This window comes from Phaenicophaeus curvirostris, chromosome 8 (genome assembly GCF_032191515.1).
Source record: "Phaenicophaeus curvirostris isolate KB17595 chromosome 8, BPBGC_Pcur_1.0, whole genome shotgun sequence".
NCBI lineage: Eukaryota > Metazoa > Chordata > Aves > Cuculiformes > Cuculidae > Phaenicophaeus > Phaenicophaeus curvirostris.
Window position 1 is genome coordinate 29,152,933 of NC_091399.1, and position 26,252 is coordinate 29,179,184.

General features: G+C 40.4%; 1 protein-coding gene across 14 annotated transcripts in view; it reads left to right on the forward strand.

Moving 5' to 3' along the window:
- MAST2 (microtubule associated serine/threonine kinase 2) overlaps nucleotides 1-26,252 on the forward strand; it is a 194,503-nt gene that overhangs the window by 154,311 nt on the left and 13,940 nt on the right. For all 14 annotated transcript variants that reach the window (XM_069863006.1, XM_069863014.1, XM_069863007.1 and 11 more), the window contains 13 exons: nucleotides 4,053-4,154; nucleotides 8,286-8,418; nucleotides 10,050-10,111; nucleotides 10,765-10,850; nucleotides 12,769-12,977; nucleotides 14,305-14,443; nucleotides 14,873-15,005; nucleotides 16,345-16,510; nucleotides 17,527-17,628; nucleotides 19,233-19,355; nucleotides 21,590-21,699; nucleotides 24,155-24,309; nucleotides 25,048-25,352. In XM_069863006.1, coding sequence (XP_069719107.1) covers nucleotides 4,053-4,154; nucleotides 8,286-8,418; nucleotides 10,050-10,111; nucleotides 10,765-10,850; nucleotides 12,769-12,977; nucleotides 14,305-14,443; nucleotides 14,873-15,005; nucleotides 16,345-16,510; nucleotides 17,527-17,628; nucleotides 19,233-19,355; nucleotides 21,590-21,699; nucleotides 24,155-24,309; nucleotides 25,048-25,352 — 1,825 coding nt within the window. The remainder of the gene's footprint in view (nucleotides 1-4,052; nucleotides 4,155-8,285; nucleotides 8,419-10,049; nucleotides 10,112-10,764; nucleotides 10,851-12,768; nucleotides 12,978-14,304; nucleotides 14,444-14,872; nucleotides 15,006-16,344; nucleotides 16,511-17,526; nucleotides 17,629-19,232; nucleotides 19,356-21,589; nucleotides 21,700-24,154; nucleotides 24,310-25,047; nucleotides 25,353-26,252) is intronic.

Below are 26,252 nucleotides of genomic sequence, written 5' to 3' on the forward strand. Positions count from 1 at the left end.
GTCCTTTTCCCCTTCACCCTACATGCATTACACTGCTGCTCCTAAGCACAAGGGAAGACGATGTTGAACAGTGTTTGAAGGAGATGCAGTGGTCATCTCTGGGCTTGTTCAGGAATTAACATTCAGGGCTTGCTTGAACTTCTTCCTCCTTAAGGTGTTCTGCAGAGTGGGGGTGAGAGAAGGGTCAGCTCTTAAGTTTAATTGATTTACTTTAGGAAGTAAGGTGGGCTAGAGACGATTAAAAGGGGAACTCAGAGAGACGAGGGGGCAGAACAGGCTGGGAAGGAAGAGGACAAAGAAATTAAAGACAGTGGAGGAATGCCAAAGACTGCATTCCACATCTTTCTCATTTCTTTTATTCTGTCCTATTGTGGTTCCTTGGCTTTTGTTTTACACTGTAATATGTAAAAACTACTTGTTTTCCCCTGCTTGGCAGTCTGTGCTTTGCCCTTCAGACTGCATTCTGGAAGGAAATAATTGGGGCATTTCAGTCTAAATATATAGAACTTGATGGTAATATTTCTTTTGGAGGGCTCACCTGAAGCACAAGAAGCTTGGAATCAAGTTTAGATTATTCCAAATTTGACGGCAGGGTCTTTATCTTTGCTTAGCTTGTAAATTATCATGCGGAGTTACGCGCTTTGTAAATAATATCAACACGAAGGCCCTCAAAAAAAGCTCTTCTACTCAGGCAGTTGCGTGGTCTGTGCAGTAGGATATATAGTTTTATGGTATATTTTATAACACATAGAAAGATTGGGATGATAATTTATTGGTGAATGAAGAGGTCAGCAAGTGGCAGGAACCCTCAGATTTTCATAGTTTTACTGTGAAAGAATAGATTCTCTTAATTTCATTTTTAAGGTGTTGATTCTGACATGTGGTAACAAATGAAACTCGCACAGTGTTTCAAATCATAGAAAGAAAGTTCTATTTAATATGTTGCAGTTCGAATCTACTTTATGTTGCAAAAATATATCTGTGAAACAAAGTAATTGGATATGTAAATAATGAGTTGTTTAAATATACCAAAGCAGAAAGCTTTTAGAAGTATTTAGATCCTGGCTTTTGTAATAAAATGCCAACAAATCTCATTAGTTATGGCCAGTGATATCTTTTCCCTTGTTTGGAGCGTGAAATATTGTCTTTTACCCAGAAAAAACTATTGCTTATTGCATCATTGAAATTATCCTGGAGTAAAAATGTATTTTAAGATATTTGCTTTCTATTGGAAAACATGAACATGAATGTTACACTTCACATTTAAAGTAAAAATATTGAAAAATAAGGTAAAGCGCAAATAGCAAAGAATATATCACATTCAGTTCTGCATCTGTTACCATGGGGAGGCTATAAAGAATGGGACAGGTCCTCAGGTTACTGGGGAAAAAGGGTTATAGTCAATTATTACTTGGCTTAATTGATGAAGTAAAACTGTCCAGAAGAAGTTTGATGGCTTTTCCTTGGTGTAGGCAGTTGGTGAGGCAAGTGAAGGATTACAGGTGTTTCTGTGCGTGGAACAAAAGAACCAGGGGAAGGGAGGCAGTATTACACTGCGGTGACTGGGGCTGCACATTGGCAAATGGATATTCTGATTGGGATGGTTTTCTTAATACGAGACTGAGGAAATTTATTGGTTCTTGGCACTGCAGGTCTATTGTTTTGGTTTCCATCAGTATATTAGCTCAATTACAGAGTTGTGACTTGCATATCCCAGTTATTGCTCCCGCTGAACCCCAGGGGAGGACAGTGATTTTAATTTCATGCCCCAGTAGCTACAGTTAGTGACGGATGGGGCTTTCAGATAAGGGAATCGGTTTGTAAATTACCCGTTCCTACCTCCTGTACACGTGTCACTGGCAATGTGTGGAGGAATGGCATCAGCCTCTACCCACAACCACTACAGCTTCTCCCTCCTCCCCTTGGGAGGTGGAGGGGGGGAACCCTGAAATGCCACCAGCAACCTTCAGACAAGCGTGTCGTCATTGGGAACTGCTAATTAGATGGCATGGCTCGTACCAAGGCACATGGAAGCAGCAGGCAGCGCTTGGCTATATAACCCTCTGGTTTCGAGCAAGCATCCTTGGGACAGACCGTAAACAAGATGTCTGTAGGGATGTCCGGGCTGTCCTGCGTGAGAAGGAAACAAGAAGAGGCAGTTTTACTGAGGATCTTGGAAGAGCAGCGCTGTGCAGGGATGATGGCTGAGTGGCTCTTACAAGTTGTGTTTGATTTTTTTAATCCGTTTCTTTTCCTTTTGCTTTGCTCTGTCATTTGGCAGTCGTGGTCTAGCTTCTCATTTTCTAAACACTCACCTGATTAAATTAGTTATGTTTTTAAATGATTTTGCCTAAACTGTCATAAATGAGAAAAGGAGAAAACAAAAGGTCTTGATTTAAAAGAATAAGTTTTCTTTAACATTATAAATGGGTGCAAAATGATGAATTGTTATTTTTTGCATAATGTAACTTATGGGGGGGAAGGACTTTCCAGTTGCATGGCTCATATTTCAAATAATACAAAGTTGTTGATGTTTTATTTATTCATTTCAACACAGCTAACCCCTGGTGATCTGGAATGGCTTTTCAAATATGAAAGCATTAATTTCTTTCTAGCATTCATACTTTTAACTCGTGAGTTTGCGTAATGCATTAGGAGACTCAGAGTGAATACTAATCATCTTCATTTAGGCTCTCTAGCCAGGAAGCATCTCTGATGTTCTTTTTAGATAATGAAGTAGCAGTTACAGTGTTTTCTTCAAGGTTAAAATTCTAGCTCTAGCATATCAGTGCTGAAGTAAACAAATAACATTTCTTATTCTGACTGGTGTCAAAATGAGAAATAATGACTTCTTATTTTTTTGTTTGGTAACAAAATATTAGGGATATATGATTTGAAATGATGCCTGTCTGTTTCTAGCTCAGAATTTCTGCTTCCCTCTGTTTTTATTGTTCTTTTAGGTGATCAGCAGTGTGATTTAACTTCTCACCCTTACTTGTCTTTTTCTTAGATGGTGCTAATGAGCAATGCTAAATGAACCTTTTCGTTTCTTGCTGCTTGTGTCCTTGTTGATAAAATATCATTCCTATAAGCCGCTGGCTCATTGCCAGCATAAGCTCATGGTTAAGTTCTGGATTACGTATTTTTGGCTCTGCTAAAGCCTAATTTTTAGACCCTGGTGAAAAAATAGCTATACTTTGTTCCAGAGTTTTTATGTGTCATTGGAACCATCTTTTTATCACCTTGCAATGAAATACTATTTTATTTGTACTTCAGGACTCATAATGCAACCATCATGTGCTTGAGCAAAGGAAGAATAATCTGGGGGAGATTGTTCAATTTTTCTTTAGGAGGTTTTTTTTTTACATTTGTTTTAGTGTGTTCATTGTTATAAAAACACACCCTGTCACACACACACACACACACACACATCCCTTAAAAAACTAAGCTTTGAGTTTATACTGGAATCTGGTAAAGTAAAGAGGGTGGACAAGAATAAATTCTCTCAAGTAGGTTTCTATATCCTCTTTGCTTTGCTTGTCTGCTTGGTCTCACATAGCAAACAATACAGTGCTGCACTTGTTCAGCAGAATTTGTAAAAATAAAGAGAAGCTAAAGTTTAGGGTTTTCCTGATGGTGAACAGAAGTAATTCAAATTCTAGCTGAAAGTAAAGCCTAGAAGTACGTGTAGCTGTTAGTAATTATCTAGATGTCAGTATAGGGTGGAAAGTAAAATTGAAAAAAAATGTTTCTATTTTCATTTTAATAAATAAAATAAAAACACATCATAACTAATATAATTGATAGCTCATAAAATGCAAATAGAGCATTTGAAATATCTCTTGCGTGATGAAAGGAGTCAGTTGTAATGGAAAAGCTATATGTAACTTGGCATCCTTGAAGGAGCTGAGGTGGGTGCCTGCCCTGACTCAGTCATGCCTTTGCTGCTCAATTATGTTCCTGAGCTGGTGATTGCTCTGCGTTCACCATCTTGCATATAAAAACGAAGAGTTCACTGCTAGGAGCATAACGTGGCGTTCTGCTCTCCACAGGCCCACGAGCGATCGGAGAGCTCCGAGGTTGCCTTCGTTACCCAGCTTGTGAAAAAACTGATGATTATCATTGCGCGACCAGCTCGGCTGCTTGAGTGCCTGGTAAGTTTGGTCATTGGGAGAGTACATCTTTCATCTAAAGGGCCTGGTGTGTGTTTGAGAACATAAGGATCACAAAGCCTTCAAGAGAAAGCTTCAAATTCTCATGAAAACATTGATGAAAAATAAATCAATATTTAAAAAAAAAAAGAAGTCCTAAGTGTCTTTTGCATTAATATACAGTTATCTTTCCAGTGGGGTGCCAGCTGCAACGGCAGGTAATTATATTTTACTATGATGTTTATGTCTGTGGGGCCAGATGTAGCTGTTAACATAATTTTGTGCTATTAATAATTGATGCTGCCTGACTTTCCTTGTGCTGTTAGTAGGTACGAGAACGGGGTGCAAAGGTATGGTGTGGGTATGGTGCCCAGGGAGCTGTGCTAAGGAAGAACAGTCACTAAGGAAGAAGTTCCTTCCATCGATAGTGTTGGCTTGTGGACTTAAACTCTTACTGTAGACTCAGCAGTTGCAGAGGAAAACTGGTATCAGGTTTTCCAGCTGGGAAAGGCCAGTGAGAGATCCAAGCAGATTTGGAAGCTTGGGTTTGAAATCCTCTTCTGTGCTGTTGGCCTATATAAAAAAGCAGGTCTCGTTGCTTTTTTATCAACTTACTCTGGCTAATGAGGATTTGTTTGTTTGGTTGGTTTTTTTTCTTTTTTTTTTTTCTTATTTGATTCTGTAAACTGGTGAAAAGTGTTTAGCCCATCCTGGTGAAACAGGCCACTGTGTCCTGCAACTGCGAAAATACTTTGTAGGTCCAGTGGAGAAGCAGCCTGAACCTGCATTCTCACTGTGATGCCACAGCTGAAGGGTTAATATAAAGCTTGAATATATATGGACAGAGATGGACACAGTGTGGTGGTGGGTATTGGTTAGAGGAGTCAGATCTGTGACTGCATTGCAAAAGGTTGTTGAAAAGTTGGTGAGAACGTAGGGAAGAGTCACAGAAAATTGTTGGAGTGGTGAAGGTGTCGCAAGCCTCCAGTGGAAACTTGTGAGATAGCAGGATGAAATTTCATGACGTGCTGAAGCTCACAATTTTATGGTTCTTTCTGGACATAAAAATGATGAGGAAGTGACATCTGTTTGAGATGTTAGAGAAGTTGGCTAAATTAGGAGTCTGTGGCTGGATATATGCACTTATTGTTTGAAGCAATTGAGGGCCATGGGTGACTTTTATCGCTGGAGTCACTACAAGATAAATGAGGTTTGCAGAACTTCCTTTGACAAAGCAGACAAGAGCAGTCCAGCCTTTCCAGTGTTACCAGTTTTTGAAAACACTTGCAGAAGTACTGAGAAACAGTAGACTTTGGAGGGGTCCCTTATTCCTCCTCCATGCTTTGCTGTGAACCCTGTAGCACAGAGACGACCGTTGTCAGTGGTGAAGAAGAGGGCTGCACGACAAGCAAGATAGATGCCTATGCTTACTTATTCAAGAAGTCTCCTTTACATTACATGGAAAATCATGGAACAACTCCATTCATAGAATCATAGAATCACAGAATAACCAGGTCGGAAGAGACCAACCGGATCATTGAGTCCAACCATTCCTATCAAACACTAAACCATGCCCCTCAGCACCTTGTCCACCCGTGCCTTAAACACCTCCAGGGAAGGTGACTCAACCCCCTCCCTGGGCAGCCTGTTCCAGTGCCCAATGACCCTTTCCGTGAAATATTTTTTCCTGATGTCCAGCCTAAATCTCCCCTGGAGGAGCTTGAGGCCATTCCCTCTTGTCCCGTCCCCTGTCACTTGGGAGAAGAGGCCAGCTCCCTCCTCTCCACAACCTCCTTTCAGGTAGTTGTAGAAAGCAATGAGGTCTCCCCTCAGCCTCCTCTTCTCCAGGCTAAACACCCCCAGCTCTCTCAGCCGTTCCTCATAAGGTCTGTTCTCCAGCCCCCTCACCAGCTTCGTTGCTCTTCTCTGGACTCGCTCCGGAGCCTCAACATCCTTCTTGTGGTGAGGGGCCCAGAACTGAACACAGGATTTGAGGAGTGGTCTCACCAGTGCCGAGTACAGAGGGAGAATAACCTCCCTGGACCTGCTGGTCACGCCGTTTCTGATCCAAGCCAAGATGCCATTGGCCTTCTTGGCCACCTGGGCCACTGCTGGCTCATGTTCAGTTGCTGTCAACCAATACCCCCGGGTCCTTCTCCTCCAGGCAGCTTTCTAGATAGACTTCTCCTAGTCTGTAGCTGCTCAGGGTTGTTGTGCCCCAAGTGCAGGACCCGGCATTTGGCCTTGTTAAACCTCATGCCATTGGACTCAGCCCAGCGGTCCAGCCTGTTCAGATCCCTTTGCAGAGCCTCCCTACCCTCCAGCAGATCGACACTTCCACCCAGCTTAGTGTCATACTGGGAATGCTTTGGCTTTCAAAACCGTTTTTGTGATTTAAGATGAGTTTGGTGACTCCAGTTATTTTCCAACGCTTCAATTTTTTTTTTTTTTTAAGTGAAGGCAATGAATAAAGGAAATAAATGTAAGCTTATTGTGTTTGTATTTGCGGAGTTCACCGTTGTTATTTACGCTTGCTTACACTCTTCTAGCAACACGGTGTTTAGGGAAACATGAAACCTCAGCTTTGTGAACCCGTCTCAATACCTGCAAGCAGTTCCAAGCTCAAGCCAGCTTTTCACTGCAAATCCATATGTGTCCAGGTTCCTCCACTATTTTCTGCACCTGATGTTCTGCGAAGTGAGTGGGAGCAGGTGGAAGCAGTAAAGTCATTGTGATTTGAGTAATGAACTCTAAAACATGTAGTGACAACCTTCACAATGGAGTGGCTAGCCTTCAAAGTGTAAAAATAATAGTTGGATCTCTATATGAGTCTTCCCTGTGTTTTTAACCTGTAGTGTGTTTCTAGCATTTTTTTCCAAATATGTGTTTTATTCTCCTGGCATTAAAAATTAAGTATTAATGTTCCTTTTATCCTATAAAAGAATAAGAAATATAGTAGTGGATAGTTGACCATTTAAGTAGCTTTGGAACTAAATTTCATTTTATTTTTTATCATTTTTTTTGTAATTTAACCTTTAGCTTCAGTTGTTTCTGAATGTATAGACGATTTTTCTTAGATTTAAAATTAAGGATAATTTTAGTAACACAGCTCATTCTTACATCTTCCTTGTAAATAAAATAACTGCCCATATAGACCTTGGTTGTGAAGGTTGTGGTTGCTTTCATGGAGATGAAGGCATTTTAAACTTCAATTATTTGGCTTCAGGTTTTGTATTACTTGCTGGACTGTGAAATATTTGTTTACAGGCTGAGTCTCTGTGCCTTCAAGAAAATAATAATGATGATGGTGATGATGATGGAACTCCTCCCCTTTCACTAGAAAATTTTTGGAAAGTCTGCAAAGAAGCTCTTTGATGGTGAATGATGAGGTTTATAGGGGAGAATCAAAGCTAACTAGTGAACTTGCTTGTAAGCCGAGTGCTCCTGCACCCAAAAGCTTGTCTTTTATTTCCAACTGTATCTGTCAGTTTAGTAACAGAGATCACACCTCCTTATAACCTTTTTGTGCCCTAAGATCATGTACACCAAGACTGAGTGGAGTATGTAGAAAGTGGCTGCTGATAAAATAGCAATTGCTGGTTTATTAATAATTTCATTAGCAATTGCTAAGGTTGGGAGAGTTACAGAATTGGGTGGATGTATGGTTTGATCAGAAGTGATATTTGAAAGCTGGAGAGATTTATATTGACTTAACTCACCTGTCAGATGGAGGTGGCAGAAAGTGGCACCTCAAGTCCTCATCCCAGACCTTCCCTGGCATATCTCAGTGTGACAGAACTGGGAGGTGTGTCCACATTGATGCTTGTGTTATCATCACTGTATCATCTGATAGTCTGGGTTTTGTTCATAAAAAGTCCCTGCAGCCCTTGTCCTGTTTTTATTTGCAGATCTAAGCCAGTGGACATCCTGCAGGCTGTAAATATCTGCCATTTTTGGAGAGGGGAGTAGTCTGCGTTGACTTGCTTGTTGTAACTACAAATGTTTCACATCACTGCTCAGCCCAGAATTAACTTCGGATGTTTCTGAGGAATCTCATGTATGGAAGAAAAATGCTTTGTAATTGTAAAGCTGAATCATTTACCCCTCTCTGTCTCTCTCACTACCTTGCTGTAGGAGTTTGATCCTGAAGAGTTCTACCATTTGTTAGAAGCTGCAGAAGGCCATGCCAAGGAAGGGCAAGGGATTAAATGCGACATTCCTCGTTATATTATCAGCCAGCTGGGACTCACCAGGGATCCCCTGGAGGGTGAGAACTTGTTTTGTACTCTGCAAACTACTGAAAGAGTAACCGGATCTCCTGGTCACAACATAGCTGAAGGAGACTTTTATTTTATTGGTTTAATTTCTAGACCATTTTTCTTTGTTTTCCTGTTTGCTGTCAAATTCTAGCCTGTCCTTTCCAGCCCCGTGTCTCAGAGGAGTGTTTCTGGGGTAAGGACTGCACATCAGCAGTGACAGTTCTTTACTTATGGTGTTAATAATGTCTCCCTTTATTGTAGCTGAAACAATGTTAGAAAATGACTTTATGATTTAACTGTTTTCTCTGTGCTGTTGGACAGTAAAAGTAAATTTACCTGTTATTTTTCTGACCTGCCTGCTGGTAGCCTGAGTGGAAAGTATCCTCTCATCCCACTTTGTTGCCCTCTCTGGAAAAATACATTTGTTCTGATTTGCCATGAGAAAACAGGATCAGTATGAATTCTTGGTGGATATGAGATTTTATTTTTACATCCCGCATAACAGCGAAACTAAAAAGAGCAACACTTTAGAAGAAAGTAACAGCTTTTCTGCTAGACCTCAGAATTGCATATGGTAAATTGAATATGCTGTAAATGTATAGAGACACAGAAGATCCTAACTTTGGAAATAGTGAGTTAATATTTCTGCCTGGCTGAATCTCTTCTCCTATGACAAGTTTTATGAGCGTGCACAGCTTGCTCAGCAACAATAGAAAGTGTGACAGAGACTGGATGTTACTGTGGAATATCTCAGCAATTGAATTGTACTTCTTGTTTTCTCAGGAGAGCATAATTTTAGCATAAATTAGTAGTCTGGATAGGACTAGTTTAACTTCTGTGCTGTTTACTACCAGAATGACAGTGACAGGTTGGCTTCAAACGATGAGCTCTTCAGGAAAATTTCTACCAAAGATTGCTAAATGCAATTTAATAGCATTTGTTGAAATCTGACATTAAAGGGAAATTTCCTTTGATCCCTGTCATGGGAGAGAACCTTTCCATTACTAATTCCCCTTACTAAAGTCAAATTTTCTTTAGAAATGTGTAGAGATGTCAAGATGCCTTATTTCCTTTCTGTAAGGAGGGCACCCAGAAATGTCAGTGTTGTCTGTGTAGAGACTAGTGGTTAATGTAGGATTTGATTTTGCAAAGTTTATAGCATCTCCTAAGACAGCTGAGTAGCCTAAACTAGCCAACTTTCTCCTGGTTTGCTGCTGCTCAGCATTTTGCAGAATCAGACACGTTTCATGGAAAGAGGTCAATTGAAATTTAATGCTTTTTCAGAGTACGGAGGTGCCACCAACCTAAATGCAGACATATATGCATGGAATAGGTTTTCATATTAACTAGCGAGTGATCTCCCCAGTCTTGCATTTATCGCTTTTACTTATAGAAGCCACCTAGAATAAGTCAGGCTGAAATTAGAACAATTAATTATATTCATCTTTGTATAGAATACTGCCTACAGCTTAAAAGATGTTAAAGGTTATCACTGTATAATTAGGGTGACTTTTTACATGGGGGAGAAATGTCCTTCCTCGTCTCCAAGCATCTCTTAAAATCCTGGTTTTCTTGTATAAACAAAGAGAATAGTGTTTGATTGAGATCATTAGGAGTAATCTTTACTCTTTCTTTTCAGAAATGGCCCAGCTGAATAGCTATGACAGCCCAGACACTCCTGAGACAGATGATTCAGTTGAGGTAAAGCAGTAATACACTCTGTCTAGCGCTTTTTTTTTTTCCTAAAAGAAGTAGTCTACAGTCACGAATTAATTATAATGCAGAGTAATTTAAATTTTAAAAAGTGCTGACATTTAAAAGCGCATGTTAAAACTACTGTTTGCACGTACAAATGTGGAAATCTCTATCCTGTGGTGGTGAAGTGCTTAAAAGTTGTGAACAGGCATTAGCATCAAGTTTTGATGATTTTTTTTTTTTTTTAGAATTCCAAACAAAAATCACGTGGAGAAATTCTTTACTTTGCATTTGTATAATACCTGTTAGTGACGCGTATTGCAGAGAGTTGGCTTTAGTAATGGTCTGCTGTAAAAACATAATTATGTAACTTGCTGGGTTTCAAAACCCCTTAGTTGTTTAGTTTATTGATATTCTAAAAATGTAATTTTGGGGAAAGGCCCGAGTCTTACAGTCCTCTGATTGTGCTAATAATCGTGGAGGGAATCTGTAAGGGTCCTAGGGGTACAGGCAATTATCCTAAAAATTGAAGACTCGAGTGGGTTAGAAATTGATTGAGTTTGGGTGAATGCTGCTTAAGAAGAAAAGGACAAAAAAGTGACATGTAGAATGAAATAATTTCTGCTCCTGATTTCCATTTTCTTGTCTTCTTTCCCTAGAGCCGTGGGGCCTCTGTCCAGTCAAAGAAAACTCCATCTGAAGAAGAGTTTGAAACTATTAAACTGATCAGCAATGGTGCTTATGGGTAAGGTTTTTTAGACTTTGCTTTAGAAGAAAAAGCCCTTCCCTGTTCAGGGAAAGGCGATAGCAAAGTTTTTGTTGGGTCGTAAGCATTGTTTGCTTGGATCTTACAGAGCTTCCAAACTTGTGATGTCTTCTGCATTCTTCTGGGAGATGCCATTTCTTGCACGTTCTTGGGGTTTCTTAGACAATAGCCCCTGTTCTTGGACGGAGTTTCTGGCGGTGAAGTGCTTACATTGTGCTGAACTGACACACAGCTTCTAGCTCAGGAAAATAGTTGCCTTATATTAAAGCTTTCAGAATACGCTGTTCCTGATCCCTCTGTGGTACAACTTTTCTGAAGCCCTTCCTAGCTGTGACCTCAAGCCTGTTTTCCCTGTAACTATAGTATTTCTGCGCTGGTTTTTTTTATGGTAAATAGGTAAAACTTAGACACTTAAGTGTCATAGCTTGAGATGATAAAAACATTTTCCCTAAACATTGTCTCTAGGGAAAACAATTGCTTAGTTTATTGCAAGATTTCCTAGGTAGTAATACAAAAAATGTAGCACTGTCAGTCTGAGAAAATTATTTTGCACCAATTTCCTTATTGCTTGTCAAGGCAGTTGGTATTTCCTTTTGTGCTGGCAGGTTAAGTCCTGTGATTTGTGTTTGTTTAGTGGCTAAATGAGTGAGGGTAAAATTCTATAGTTGCAAGTGGTATTGATGATTCATTGAAACAGCAAGAATATTAAGGGAGAGGTAGTTTATGCTTATCCACTCTTCTGTATATTCAGATTCTATATGTAACATATGTGGCTGTTTGAGAGCACTTGAAATGCCAAAAGAAACGCTAAAATTACGTTGGGGCAAATCTACTGTGAGAAGTAATACAGTAAAATTGCTATTAGATTTTATTATCTGTTGGAGAACTGAGAATGAGGTTGGTTGGTTAAAATTTTAACAGCTTGTACAAACTTATTCAGTATTTCAGAGACGTTTCCTGGCTCTTGGCAGTTCACAAATCCTACCAGCGATGGTCATTACATTGTAACTGAGAAGCAGCGATGTTCAGTAGGGCATAACAGCTAAACCTGAGCATGTCCTTGAGTGTTTTGTTGACGTGGGTGCTTAGTTAACAGCAACTTATTTTTAAGAAATAATATGTGGAAAAGGTGTAAGCATATGTTTTTGGTCAGTGAAGACACAATGGACCAGGTCAACGAGGCACGTTGTTAGAAACGAAGATTTTGTAGATATTCAGTCATATTTCTGCATAGGCCCCATGATTTAAATGTAACTTTGTGAAAAAGAGGGAGAGAGGTGGTAGTTTTACTGTTGTTCATTTCTGTCTTTATACAGGGTGTGTTTTATAGTCAACTGCAGGTGAGACACAATAGCATGTTAAATGTAATAAGCTCCAGAGAAAAGGAAACAAGTACTGATTCAATAAAGCAGGCAAAGTAAATGAAAATTTATTTACAAACTGTATTATTAATGTGCAGGAATCTAATGATCTGCAAATGATAGTTATGTAAGAGACACTTTTCTGAAGGAAACCCGTGGTGACGGTGTTGAGTCAAATAAATTTATGGACCTTAGAAAGAAATCATGGATTCCATATGCTTTGGACAATTTAAGTGAAATGGTGACTGTAGTGTTGAAAAATACCTGCCTCTGCTTAAGGAGGTTTGTGACATTTATGTCTGAACTATTTTCTTGTTAGTGTCATCAGCAAAAATGGTGCTTTATTCAAGAAGATGGAGTAGCTTTTTGAAGGAAGCATTATGGGGTTCTTTCATTTCTAGTGGAGGTTATCACTCAGATGAGATTTTATGGAGTCACAGATAAGTCTGTCAGGATCCATCACTGTTTAAAACAAAACAAAACAAACCAGTTTGAACTGAAGATGGAACTTTTTCTTTTGGTATTTGGCTTTCTAGAGCAGTGTATTTGGTGCGACACAAGACCACCCGTCAGCGCTTTGCCATGAAGAAGATCAACAAACAGAACCTAATTTTGAGAAACCAGATCCAACAGGCTTTTGTGGAGAGAGATATCTTGACATTTGCTGAGAACCCCTTTGTGGTCAGCATGTTCTGCTCCTTTGAGACTAAGCGCCACCTGTGCATGGTCATGGAGTATGTGGAAGGTATGGTTGTTATCGTCTACACCTGCAAAGGGAACTTAAATAGGGTGGATGTGTAGTGAGTATGCACTGTGTCTGCTCATTAAGGATGTTGTTTCCAAGTAATTTATAAGGTATGTGCTTTTGGGTGTTAGACTGGTCAGTGCAGAGCTCTGAACACAATAAACAGGAAGGCCACCTCCTGTGTTTGCTATTCTTTTCTTCATGGAAAGCGAGCTCAGTCAGCCCTGCAGTCACAGGGGAGGTCGTGATGCCCTTTCAGGGAGGAGTGTACCGATGGCTTGGGCTGAGCTGGAGAAATGAGTCATTCTACTGCTAGTACAGTTTAGCGTAAGGAGATACTCCATTTGCGAATCCCCGTGACTAATACAACATGATTGCAGTGGAGCTGAGGAAACACGAAGCTACATGTAAAAAACTGCTGGGGTCAGAAGTCAGCACAAACTTTCCAGTCCTCGCTGGAAAGAGATCCTCCCACACTCCTATGGGATGGCATGGCTAGATCCATAGCATGTTTCCTTGGTATTACATTTAGAAAAAGACAGTTAAGAAACATTACCAAGAAGCACAGTATTTGTTCTTTAGTGGCTTTTTTAAAAATAGGGTGCTATTTTATGCTGGGGGGCGGTGTGTGTTTTGCTAATTCTTCGGAATTTTATATTATCACTGTATCTTATTGTAAGCAATATATTTCCACTGGCGGATAGGATTAATTTCTTATACATGGCTTGATTGACTGAATGTTTATGAGGAAAAAACTTATAGTTATTGTATGAGAGCTCTTTTAGATGAATTAGTGGAATGAAAACAGATGTCTTGATATAACAGTTTCTATTTGCAAGTAGAGATGAAGGTCAAATGAAATATATTTCATTAGAAGCTTGAATCGGGGGTCCACAGACTTATTTTCTTGAGTACCACTGTATCCAAAGGCATGGCTACCTGTCCATGGGTAGGGAGAGCCAGTTAGTAGCTATAGAGGTGTTTACTTATTCTTTTAAGAAGCTTGTATATCTGAAGTAGTATATGTCTCAGAGGTGGAGAGCAAAGACATTTATAGAGATGCCAAACAGCCATGAACTGCCCTTTGGAAATGGCATCTGTACAGTTCTTGAGCAAGCCTGCCCAGCATACACAGATCTGTGTTCCCAAGACTTTAATATTTATTTGAAGCTCAACACGGAGAGTAGAGAGCACTCTAGAATTCAGGCTAAGAGGATTGAGAGAGACAGTCTCTAGGAAACGAACTCTAATCTGGTATTGCAGACCAATAGCTTTTCTTACTGACATTTGCCATTTTGCTGTACCATATTTGCAACTTTTTTTCTAGGAGGTGATTGTGCTACACTTCTTAAGAACATCGGTGCCCTACCTGTTGATATGGCAAGGATGTATTTTGCTGAGACTGTTCTTGCATTGGAGTATCTACACAATTATGGGATCGTTCACCGGGACCTAAAACCTGATAAGTAAGTCTTTAGTTCTTCAGAAGCTGGAGGGAGAGAGACAGTTCTTTAGGGCATTTCTCCATAGGCAAGAGGACATGGGTGCTAGAAACAGTAGGGATCTTCAGTGGCATCTGACATGTAGGAGATCTTATGGAGTCTCTTGCTACTGATGCAGAATCAGATAGACACTGGGAAAGGGTGGGAAGGACGTCTTCAGATACTGTCTCAAAGTTGTTGCTACACTGATTAAGTTATTGTAGAGGGTAGCCTGATTTCTAGTTGCCTTGGCAGCTCTGTGGTATTGGTTGCATAGGAGGCTTCTTTCATGTGTTTGATGGGGCCATAATACCGAGAACCTCCTGAGCGTTATCTTGTGTTCTTTTTTTTGAATTGCTTTTGGGAAGCAATTAATTGAATATGGGATTATTTTGCTGCTTCTCTTTCTTCTAGTCTCCTGATAACTTCCATGGGTCACATTAAACTAACAGATTTTGGACTGTCTAAAATTGGGTTAATGAGTCTTACAACTAATCTTTATGAGGGACACATTGAGAAGGATACCAGGGAATTCCTGGATAAGCAGGTAAGCATAAAAATTTTGTCTGTTGATATAGGATCAGATGCAGGATTCTGTCTTGGGATAGAATTGGAGTTTGTAGCACTTCCTCTCTGCCTTGATGCTGTGCTGTGCCTTGTAGAATGGGAGGTAAAGATACAAGTCCGTTCTCATTTTTGTGCGTAAATTGGTATTATCTGTTATTTCATCTTCTTGTTTTGGAATGAGGCACTTCAGCTCTTGGTTTGGGGTATTGAAAGTGTGGCCTAGATAGCAGTGCAGGTGTGAACAGAAGTTGGCTTAGGGATGTAACGCTGATTTTGCTGGAAGGTTGCTCCACGGTCTCCCCCTTCTGGTACTTAGAAAGTTCATGTGTCTTCTATATGCTGCTGCTTATAATTTTGTCTGATGGCTTAAACATTGATTTTTATCCCCATGATGTTTACTAAGGGTCATTCTTCTCCTTAGCCTTCCTTTTGCTAGGCTTAACTAGCTGAGTTCTTTTAGATAACAAGACAGATTTTCCTTTGATGAATGAAGAGCTCTTCCGTGCACCTGTTTCCGCTTGAGTTAACAGGAACTGTGCTGTTCTGGGTGCAGGCACACCAGTGCCTCATGTAATGGGATTAAAAAGTACTTCTCTCTTCTGAGAATACCTAGGATCGCAGCTGAATTGTCTGTTTTAGCTGTGCCAAGTGTTAATTCATCCTGGGGTATTGTCTTCCTTTGCTTCTGAGAAACGATGCTTTTTCTAGCAGGGACTCTCTTTAGTCACTTGATCATAGTCTTGCACTTTGCAGTGTTATATATTTTTACAACTATTTTGTTAATTGCTGCTGCTTCTAAGCCTGAGGCAACTTAGATCTGGCAACGTGATTTCCTTAGCTATTGTCTGTGCCAGCTGTACCTTCCAAGTTTAAATGCTGAAGTGTGTAATCATGCTGTGCTGCTAATTCTGCATCTGTGGAGCTAAATTCTGCTAGCAGAGATGTGAGAGGTTTGTCAAAACTCAGTTCCTGATAACTAGAGCTGTGCCAGCAGACATCCATCAAGCAGACAGACTTACACACACAGAGTATGCATTTTCCCATATGTTTTACTATACCAGCACCAAAGAACTCCTTAGCTGGCATGTCCACGCTAGAAACATTTCCTAGTATGTGCTATCATTTCTGTGCAGATAACCTATTCCTCAAATGTAGACTCTTGCTCCATGGAAGTAGTTCACAACATAAAGTGGTTAGTGACAAAACATCACTAACTTCCTTGTAAAGCTCTGAGATAGAAAAGACAAAAGACAAAAATAAACTTTGATGTGTATTTGGCACTTTGTAGGTTTATTGGTTTCTTGTGTGTTTTTCTTGAGGTCTGTGGGACTCCAGAATACATTGCACCAGAAGTGATCCTGCGCCAGGGCTATGGGAAGCCTGTGGATTGGTGGGCCATGGGAATTATCCTGTACGAGTTTCTAGTTGGCTGTGTTCCTTTTTTTGGGGACACACCTGAAGAGCTGTTTGGACAAGTGATCAGTGGTACGTTTCTGTTCCGTTCTGTTCTGAAGGGGTTTCAAAGTATGCTATCAAGTAAAACTTTGACAATATTGAGGATCCACCATTGAGTCAGGAAAGACTACGTCTAAAACAATGGGGTTTAAAGTATTTATCTTTCAATGCCAAAGTAGCATCCACCTGATTCTAGCTCTCCAAAGTTGTTGACTTGCTTCACATCTTGCTAGATAGATCTGTCATTGTGCCTGGTGTGGGAATCGTGCAAATCCTTGTGGGACTGGGGAAACTTGTTTGGGGATTTTTCTGTTCTGTCTTTAACTTAAATGATGGAGAACGTGAAAGGAACAGCTGCCAACTGGTCTCGGTCTGATTTTTGTTCTTGCTTCTGTAGGTACAAATATCAGGCAATTAGTAATTGGCTTAAAAATGAAATAAAAAGAAAACTCTAAGGAAAACGCATTGAAGCTGTTGTACTCTGTACCTTCATGTCTTGTGGCTTTTTAAAACTCTCTCCTGCTTGGAGTTGGAGAAGTGGTTGCTTTGTGTTCTCACAGTGAATATGCCAGTGAAAACATTTCCTACTGGGAATGCTTTATGAAACAGTAAATTTTTAACACAATTGACAAATATCCTTTGTGGGAAGCAAATTTCAGCAAAGAACTAAATATGATGCATGAAATAGTTACCTGTGAATTGTTCTCTCTGTTCCAAGTAGAACGAACGTGGAATGTGCGGGCACGAGATACAGCAGCAGCATTGTCAGTGCCATTGTTTATGGGTTGTCATAGAAGTCCCATTTCATACTTTATTAATAGAGTTCTTAATGCTTTTTTTCTCCACAAGCACTACTTGGATTGACAGCAGCTTTAGCTGACACTGAATTTTATGCATTTTGGAAAATGTCAATGCTTGAATTATATTAACTATGCAAGCTGCTGAATTCAAGGTATTTACGATTCTAGGGCAATGTAGGAATGTGAATGGTTATTCAAATTGGTTGAGAGGCTGGTAGAAAATGTCAAGTCTCTTTTTGTCCCCAGATGAAATTGCCTGGCCAGAAGGTGATGATGCTCTGCCACCAGATGCCCAGGACCTAATTTCTAAACTTCTCCGCCAGAATCCTCTGGAAAGAATGGGAACAGGTAGGCACGTCGGACATAGGAGAGTACTAGCCAGAAGCAGGAAAAGCTGCTACCTTGCCACTGATGTGAGCCCACTCGTGTTGAAAAATGCTCATTGAGAGCTGGGAAACAGTTTATACTGGGTTCAGTGAATCCTGTGTGATAAAACTCTGAGAATTAATGTAGATTGTACATGAGTCAGACCGATTTGACTGTCTTGTTTGGGAAACAAGGAGCACCATCAGCTCAGCAACATAACTGCTCGAGGTTGTGATGTTCCATTAAAGGCTTGAGGATTGTGTCTCCATTTGAACAGTGTATTATCAGATTTCTTTGAAGCTATTTTTGAGGAAGGCATTAATCTCCTGCATGGATGTGAACTCCTGAGTGTAACAAAATGAATGAAAACTTTCCTATACCTAGAGGCCTGCACTGTAGAAGTCATCAAACATGCAACAAAGTCTCTTTGGCAAAATTGGGTGTATATGTCAAGCTTTCTCTGTAGAATATCAGATTTAAAGTTATACCACTCAACATTTCTCATTTCCTGATAGTAAATAACCATAATCAATCTCTAGCTATGCTTATGTTTTAAAATAATTTGTGCAACACTGCGGCTTCACAACACAAGTTGTCTGTTTAATTGATTTATTTGATTTAATTTTGTATTTCCAATTGGAGACTACATTTTAAGGATAAAATAGAACCTAAATACATAACAATTCCAAAAGGTGCATGTATTCAGCAGACATAACACACGTGCACACAAGGGTGATGAATAGATCATGAATTAATAATAATATCAGATGTTTTTCACATGTTGTTCTTTAATCCAAATCCATGTACTTGAAAGACGTGGCTGTCATGGAAAAGATGTAGAGTTTCTTGCCTTATAATTTGAGTTGATGGACTGATTTTTTTTTTATTTCTTATACACCTGTAGTGCTGAGACTGCTGTTCCATTTGGCATCTCATAGTGCCACTGGCACTCAGCAAACCTTTAATCTCTTTCCCTCTTCTAGTCTCTTTAAAAAAAAAAGACAGTAGCATCTTTTATTAATATTAATTTCATTTGAAAAAAGGTGCATATGTACTAGTAGACGGATAATCCTTAGTTTCTCCTTCTGGGTACCCAAGCTTCTGAAGTTAATAACTAAAGATACTAATTCAGAAAGATAGGTAAGCCCCTGCCTTGTTTTAAGCACATGGCTGAGTTTATTCATGAGAATGGAGCCATTCACATGCTAAGGACCTTTCTGAGTTTCCTGTCTTTATTTAGCTATTAATAAGATGATATTTAGAGATGGGAAATTTTAAATTAAGATGTTAATTAGTTCTTAATCTTGCAGCTTGCTGTGAAATGTAACAGCGGACGTTGTCTTCCAGCCAGTTTAGTCATATGTTGTCATTAAACAGGGAGAAGAGGTGGGAAGGAGGAAATCTTGTTTAGATTTTATCCTGTATCACCACTTCGGTAAAAGGATAATTTTTTTCTCAAAATTCCTGGAAAATGTGTGACTGGAATGTGCTCTGGTACTTTCTTTTAGGCTCTTGATAATTCTAGGTTTTGTTTTTCTTGTTATGCAAATGCTGAAATACTCTGCAATAAAAGATGCTCATTTCAGGTAGTGCCTTTGAAGTGAAACAGCATCGGTTCTTTAAAGATTTGGACTGGACTGGATTACTTCGGCAGAAAGCTGAGTTCATCCCACAGTTGGAATCTGAGGATGACACGAGCTATTTTGACAGTAAGACTAAGGATTCAGCCTAAACGGCATCATATTTTTCTAGCATATTTCACTTTTTAAATTGTTAGACATAAGTAATTGTTAGAAATTGAATAAAAGACTTGATGGAAATTGCTTTAAAAAGTTTCTGTTGGATGCCAAGTAGGGTTTCTTTGAAAGCAAATGAATTTTAAATGAAAAAATGTGGCTGCTGAAGTCAAATCGCCTCACAGTAGTGTCTGTGGTGCTGTCAGCCATGGCTCTCTGGTTGTTTTGCTGGGTTTATTACAGTACTTTCAAAGCATTTGGTATATCCAACTTTGAGGTTTTGAGCAATATTATCTTTCCCTAGTGACTGTTTTTGGCCAATGAATGTTTCATTTAAAAAAACCCAAATAGAACTCAAAACTTGAAGACAAGTATGTAGGGAAAATACTTTACAGATTTGAAGTGACTTAAATTGTTTTCACTGCAAGTGTATCACCTTATTTTAGTATTGTTAACTCTAATGAGATATGAAGTGAAGTGCTTGTCTGGTGTGTATAAATGTCTGGGAACTGCCGTGGTATCAGTGCTATGTGAGATTCCTGGTATTTCCAGATAAGCACCAGACAGAGTTGGTGCTCTTGGGAGAGAAGGGTGGAATGTCATGTGAGGGATGGAGAGGTCTCTGTCCCCAGAGCCTCTGCTCTGTAGCTTTTCTCATTTGACCTGGGGAGCTGAGCAGGTGGAAAGAGTCTGGGTTTGTCACTGCTCAGAGAGGTCTTTCCCCTACTCCAGCTGCAGCATAGGATAATACTGAGCTGTTTCATTTCTCTGAGCTATGGAAATTCCTGTCCTGCTTCAATGGAATCTCTTCCATTCTTCTCCCAGGGCCACAGGACTCTCTGACTCCATATAAAGCACATTTTTGCTCGGCTCCCACGCTTTGCTTGGGGTGAAGGGAGCAAGAGAGCAGTCTGCCTCTAGCCCCTTGGCTGCCACACTGCAAAAGCAGTGATCCTGTTTAAATAAAGCACTTCCAGTCTGGGGAAGAGTCTTTTAGGTTAGAGGCTGGGTGGAGAGGTAGGATGGAGAGACAGAGAGAGATACAGAAATCTCCATGTACTCACTGCAGGGAGCAGTTTGAGCTCTGCAGAGAGGGCAGAGGTGGGTTCTGCTTGGATTGAGGTTGTATTGGTACAACGTATGTATAGAAACTGAGGTGGTGGTGTGTTACTGCATCTAAGTGGACTTACTGGACGTTGAAACTTGAGCTCTGGCCACTGAATTTGGGTCAGTGATGGGGAGAGACTCAGCAGAGCAGCCGGGAGTGGATCCCGGTGGGTAAAAGCACCACATTATGTTCAGTGGTGCAAATCACTGGGTCTGTCAAGTAAGAATGATTGCAAACTCCCCAGGTGCCCAGGCATGCTCAGCAGGTTATCGGGGTGACTTTGATGTGAGTCCTTTATAAAGACTGGAATTTGCACGTCAGGAAATATCTCACCGAGACGCTGATAAGAGTTGGCGTTGCTGTTATAAACCCTAATGCAGAAAATTTTAGAATTTATAAAAGTAGCTTTCTGGCTGATACAGTGCAGCAAATTTGGCTCAGTATAGCTATCTGTAGCCAAACTTATTAACGCCTGCCCCACAAAATCCAATGTGGTTGGTTTAGAAATCCAGTGCTTCAAATCTTAAAGCACAAAATCTCTTTGGAGGCAGTTTAGATTTTTGCATCAAAAAATAGCTTTATATATTGGCAGCTTGCCTATTTTCTTTCACAAAATCTAATCCTTTTTCTAGTCGTAGGAGAGGGAAGAGAAAATATTTTTTGGGGTAAATGTTTCTGTTTTCTAAAGAAGGCTTGCATGTATCTATGCAGGACAGACTTTGTACAATCATAAAGCTATTTATTGTCAATCGGAGTGGTGAATTGTTTCCGTGTTTCCTTCCATATGTTTGTTTGCTGTAGGGAAGAAATAACCCTAGCACGAAGGGTCTGCAGGATTAGACACCTGCTGAGTATCAGCTGCTTTCAGGATATAACATAGCTGATGATCTAAGATAAAGTCAGCTGGAAGGAGGTATTCTTTGCTGCTAATGGTACAGAATGAGCGAAACTGTCTGGGTGTGTCTCAGTATTAAGGAGAATACCCTGCGTGGTGTATGAACACATGAAGTTCTTTCTAAGTAGACAAGTAGGAATGCTTGAGGTGTGAGAGTTCTCAACACTCCTTGCACTGATGAAATGGGCCACATCTTGTTGACAGCCCGTTCAGAACGGTACCAACACCTGGATTCGGAAGAAGAGGAGGACACTAACGATGATGATCACGTGGAAATTCGGCAGTTTTCCTCGTGCTCACCAAGGTTCAGCAAGGTAGGAGCATGCTAGCTTGTTGAAAGAACAAATCTAGAGAGGAATGCGGTTTCATTGCTATGTGTGAGGTAGGTTTTAATCATGCAGATAATATGTGGGGGTCACGTGTCGTTTAGTATTCACTGAGGAAAAAGAAAACTGTATACATTCTTTCTTCTGTGATAGTTTGTGTCCTGTTAGAGGGGAATGCCAGAATAATTGGAGAATGAGATTTTATATTTCTTAAAGTTTCACTAATACGCAGGATACTGTGGAGGTCTCTTCTGCGTCTGATACAGTCTGATGTTTTTACTAATGATTTGTATGCTGCATAGAAAGTGTCCAAAGCTTATTTGTAGAGTGTCATTCTGAAAGGGTCTTCCAGCAGGTGACAAGGTGGCTTTAGGATGAAAATTGATTTGGACATTTTGGAATGATGGTCTAAAATTAAAGAGTTCCCATGCAATAAGAGCACAGGTGAGGTTTAAACCTTTGGTGGTGTTCATTGTCTCATATACGGTCTGAGGAGCAAAAGGCAAGGTGACAGTTTCAGAGAGAAGGATCTGGGCATGTAGTGATTGCATGGTGAGTTAGATGTACCAAATTATTGAAGCAAAAAGGCAGTTACTATATTGGGTGAGCATGAAGATGCTGGCAAATGAGAAAATCCTTTCCATCTTCTTAGCAGTAGGAAGGCCATAGCTGGGGTACTTTGTCCTCTTCTGGGAAATGTTCTTGAAAATAACCCATAGACCAGTAAAAGAGATCCAAAGGAAAGCAACAGGAATGATCTGAAATCAAGAAAACATAAAACCTAACGGGTTTCCAAATACGTAACTGCTAGAAGGAAAGAATAACATTGCCGTTCTTGTTTTATTGATATGAAATGATGGGCACAAAGAAGGTATAGGGTAGATGGTAAGAAAAAGTTTGCAGTGTTGAACAATAATTAAACGCTGCCATGGGTTGACTGGGGAATTTGTAGCATTTCCATCTCTGCTGGCTTTTAAGAATAAGTTGGAGAAACATCTGTCAGATGTTACAAGAGAGCTGGTTCTGACCTGAGGTGGGGAAATGGAGAGGAAGCCCTGAGGAGGTCCCTGTTGGGCACGCTTTCTGGATTCGGGTGTGCTTAGGTCTCTCATTCTTATTCAGGTGATCTGAAATAAAAAGCTAAAATTCTGGGCATTTAGAAGTTGTACAACTGCACTGGTAGCTTGGATAAAGCAAAGCACGTTTGTGCAGAGGCAGAAGGGAGAAGAAATGCTGTTTTGAGGTCAGCCCCCTCTATGAATTGTATTTCCCTCTCCTTGATGAGATGGGAGTAGGACTTTTAGTTAGAGCTTCTGAAAGATATTTTTGTTTTTCATGACAGTTCCTCTAGATTTTCACTACCAAGTCAGTTTTGAAGCACCAGTTCATTCTTCTTTGCCCTCAGCTTGGCTACAGGCTTAAGTAACAGTTACCATTAATTTTATGGAGTTGCTCCTGATTTGCATCACCAAGAGTATGTTTAAAATTGGACCTAAGGATTGGTTAGGGTTTTGAAAAAGTTCTCAGGAATACGCAAAGGTTTCTTTTTTCTGCCTTTTCTCACCGTGAGTATTATTCATTTCTGAGACTGAAGCTTTTCTTTAGGTTTCAGTGTTTTTGCCACAAAGGGAAAAAGTTCACTTTTAATGAATTTATTTTAAGACCTGGAAAATTATGCAGCATTTGTAATGTGGGAGGCATAAAAGCCTCATTATATTTTGAAATTCTTGTCTGACAATTCAGCCATATGATTTATTAATAGTTATCTTGTTGATGCTCTGAATTTTTAATAACATTATTTTCATTAATCTCTTCTTATGTAAATTAGGTCCACAGTCAAGTGTAGTTTTAAAAGGCTGGATTTTTTTTTTTGCTTAATCATTTAATTATTAAAAGACGGCTGTAAAACCAAGAAAGGCACTTTCATTAAGCTGTCAGCATTATAGTAGATTCCTTGAGGAGGGCAGGACTTTTTTGTTCTGAAATAAGCTTGGGGCAATGCTGATAGACTGATGATAATGAAATGGGGTCAGGAGCATGATGCCTATCACCGAATTGAGTTTGTGTAGTTAGATTTCAAGATCCAGATGCCAGCCTTCAAGGCCTGCGGAGCCTGCGTTAGCAATATCTCCTCTTAGATTTGAAAATCATTAAAAATAAAAATGAAGTAGTTTCAAAAAGTCTTGCTATTTCTGTGATGTGCTGGGCTGTTTTCTGAGGAGAGATGTGGGGTGCTGTTGTAGAAAAAACTGTTTAGTATTTTCCCTTTCCTCCCTGGTGCACTTTGAACACACATCTGCACTGTGCTGTTTAGTCAAAGAACATTTAGTCAAAGAACCAAGTTCATGCTTTCAGGGAGTACCTTCCATTCTGAGAGACATTATGCCCCCTGATCAGAAAAGGCTTATTTTCTTTGTACAGAACTATCTTTTGCTATATACAGGTGTACAGCAGCATGGAACGCCTTTCCATCCATGAAGAGAGGAAGACTCCACCACCAACTAAACGGAGTCTGAGCGAAGAAAAAGATGACCGACTGGACAGCCTCGGTGGATTGAAGAGTCGAGACCGCAGCTGGGTGATTGGATCTCCTGAAATGTAAGTACTGTAGAACTAAGTCCTTTGGTTTCTTATAGCATCTGAGAGAGACCAGCCTGTGCCAGAATTTTCTATGATCAGCGTTAGGTCAGGAATGCATCATATGACGTGTTTCCACAGGTGAAGCCTGAAGAGTGGAATGAATAGGTGAAAATGAATGTGTGGAAATGATATAGCCCTTACATCTACCGAATTAAGTACTAATTTAAAGGGATTCTAAACCTTAAGTAAAGATTTCATTTCTAGAAAGGCAAGTTATGGTAGAGATGTACCAACAATATGTTTTTTCTGAAACGTCAGTGAATCCAAAGTTCAGTGTTGCCAATCTTTTACCTTTTGTCACAAAAGTGTTTGATAGGAATGGTTGGACTCGATGATCCGGTGGGTCTCTTCCAACCTGGTTATTCTATGATTCTATGAAATTACTGAAACTGTCAGCTAAGTCCAAAGTTTGCAAAGTTCAGGGTATAAAAAAAATAATTTTATGTTCTAATAAAAAAGTCAGTAAAATATGAATGCCCCTATTTGGTTTTATTCCTTCCTTTCATAAAAGGTTAACAGTGGACTCGGGTGTTGCTCCAAGCCCTTTGTGTTTTCAATCCTAATGAAATAGTTCCGTCTCCTAACTTCAGATGTTGACTTCAGATGCGTGAACCGAGTCTGTGCGCTGTTTACACCCTTGAAAGTTCATTATCTCCCTAACTTAGCTGAGGGGCTCTGTCTTGTTTTCTCTTTTAGATTGCGTAAGCGCTTGTCTATGTCTGAATCCTCCCACACGGAGAGTGACTCGAGCCCACCCCTGACCGTCCGCCGCCGCTGCTCAGGGCTTCTCGATATGCCCCGTTTTGCCATCTCTGCCGAGGATGAGGGAACTGTTCTGAAAAGGCCACAGTCTGAGGGGATGCTCTTATCCACTGTGCAGTCACGGGAGGGGCTGCCGGTGCCCATTCCAGAACAGCCTGTGGAGCAGGAGCTGCAGCTGGAAGGTGATGCTGGACCCACTACCCCCTCCACAGCCATCAGCAGCGCCTCAACGCTGACAGGTACTTGCTTGGTGTGATGGTGTGGTGGCCCCCAAGACAGCTGTGTTAGCTTGCAGACAGTAACTTTGTAAAACTGGGGATTTGGATATCAGGTGATGTGAATATCTCATGCTAAGTGGTTATGTTAGTATCGTTTTGTGGTTGTGCTTGTCTTTAAAAGAACATCAGTGATCTAATCTCTTCAAACATACATCTTATATTTCAGACCTGTCATTTCAAATTGATTAAGGTCTTCTCGTGCTTAAGACCCATATGATCTATGCCTGCTTACAACCACTGAGTGCCTACCTGAGGCAGCACTACAGCAAATCACTGGTGGGTTGGGGCTAGGAGAATATTGGTGTCAGATGTACTGAAAGATCCATGCTTCCCATGGTTTTATTTATCTGAAAAGCTCTAGTTTGGAGTAGAGACTTGAAATTTGCTAGGGGAGTGGGGTTTGTGTCAGAGACATGCTGCTTGCTATCTCAGCCAGATATTCCAAAATGTAGCCAAGTCACAGGCGTAAAAAAAAAAATGCACCATAGGTGTAGTAAAGCTGGTCTTGGAAGTCAAAGTTTGACTTCTCAGAAGCTTTGACTGTCCTGGGACCATTCTCCAGCACTGGGGTGAGCTGGACCTTCCCTGTGATGGTGCCCTGGGCTGCTGTGGTGCGGGGCTCTCGGTGCTGAAGGGTCTCCAGCTCCTGCTCCTTTCAGGGCACTGGGAGAGCAGAGAGTGAACAGAGGAGGCCAGAGCTGGGAACTGGTGGAAGGTAGTAAGGAGGACAAAAGGAAATTTGGAGTAATGGAAGAGAGTGGGGAAGCTGAATTGAAGGTTAGCAAGGGAGCATTTGAGAAGGAAAGGGGAGGAATTAGGGGAATGGAGGAATTAGGTTGTGGCATTGAAATACAAGGACTA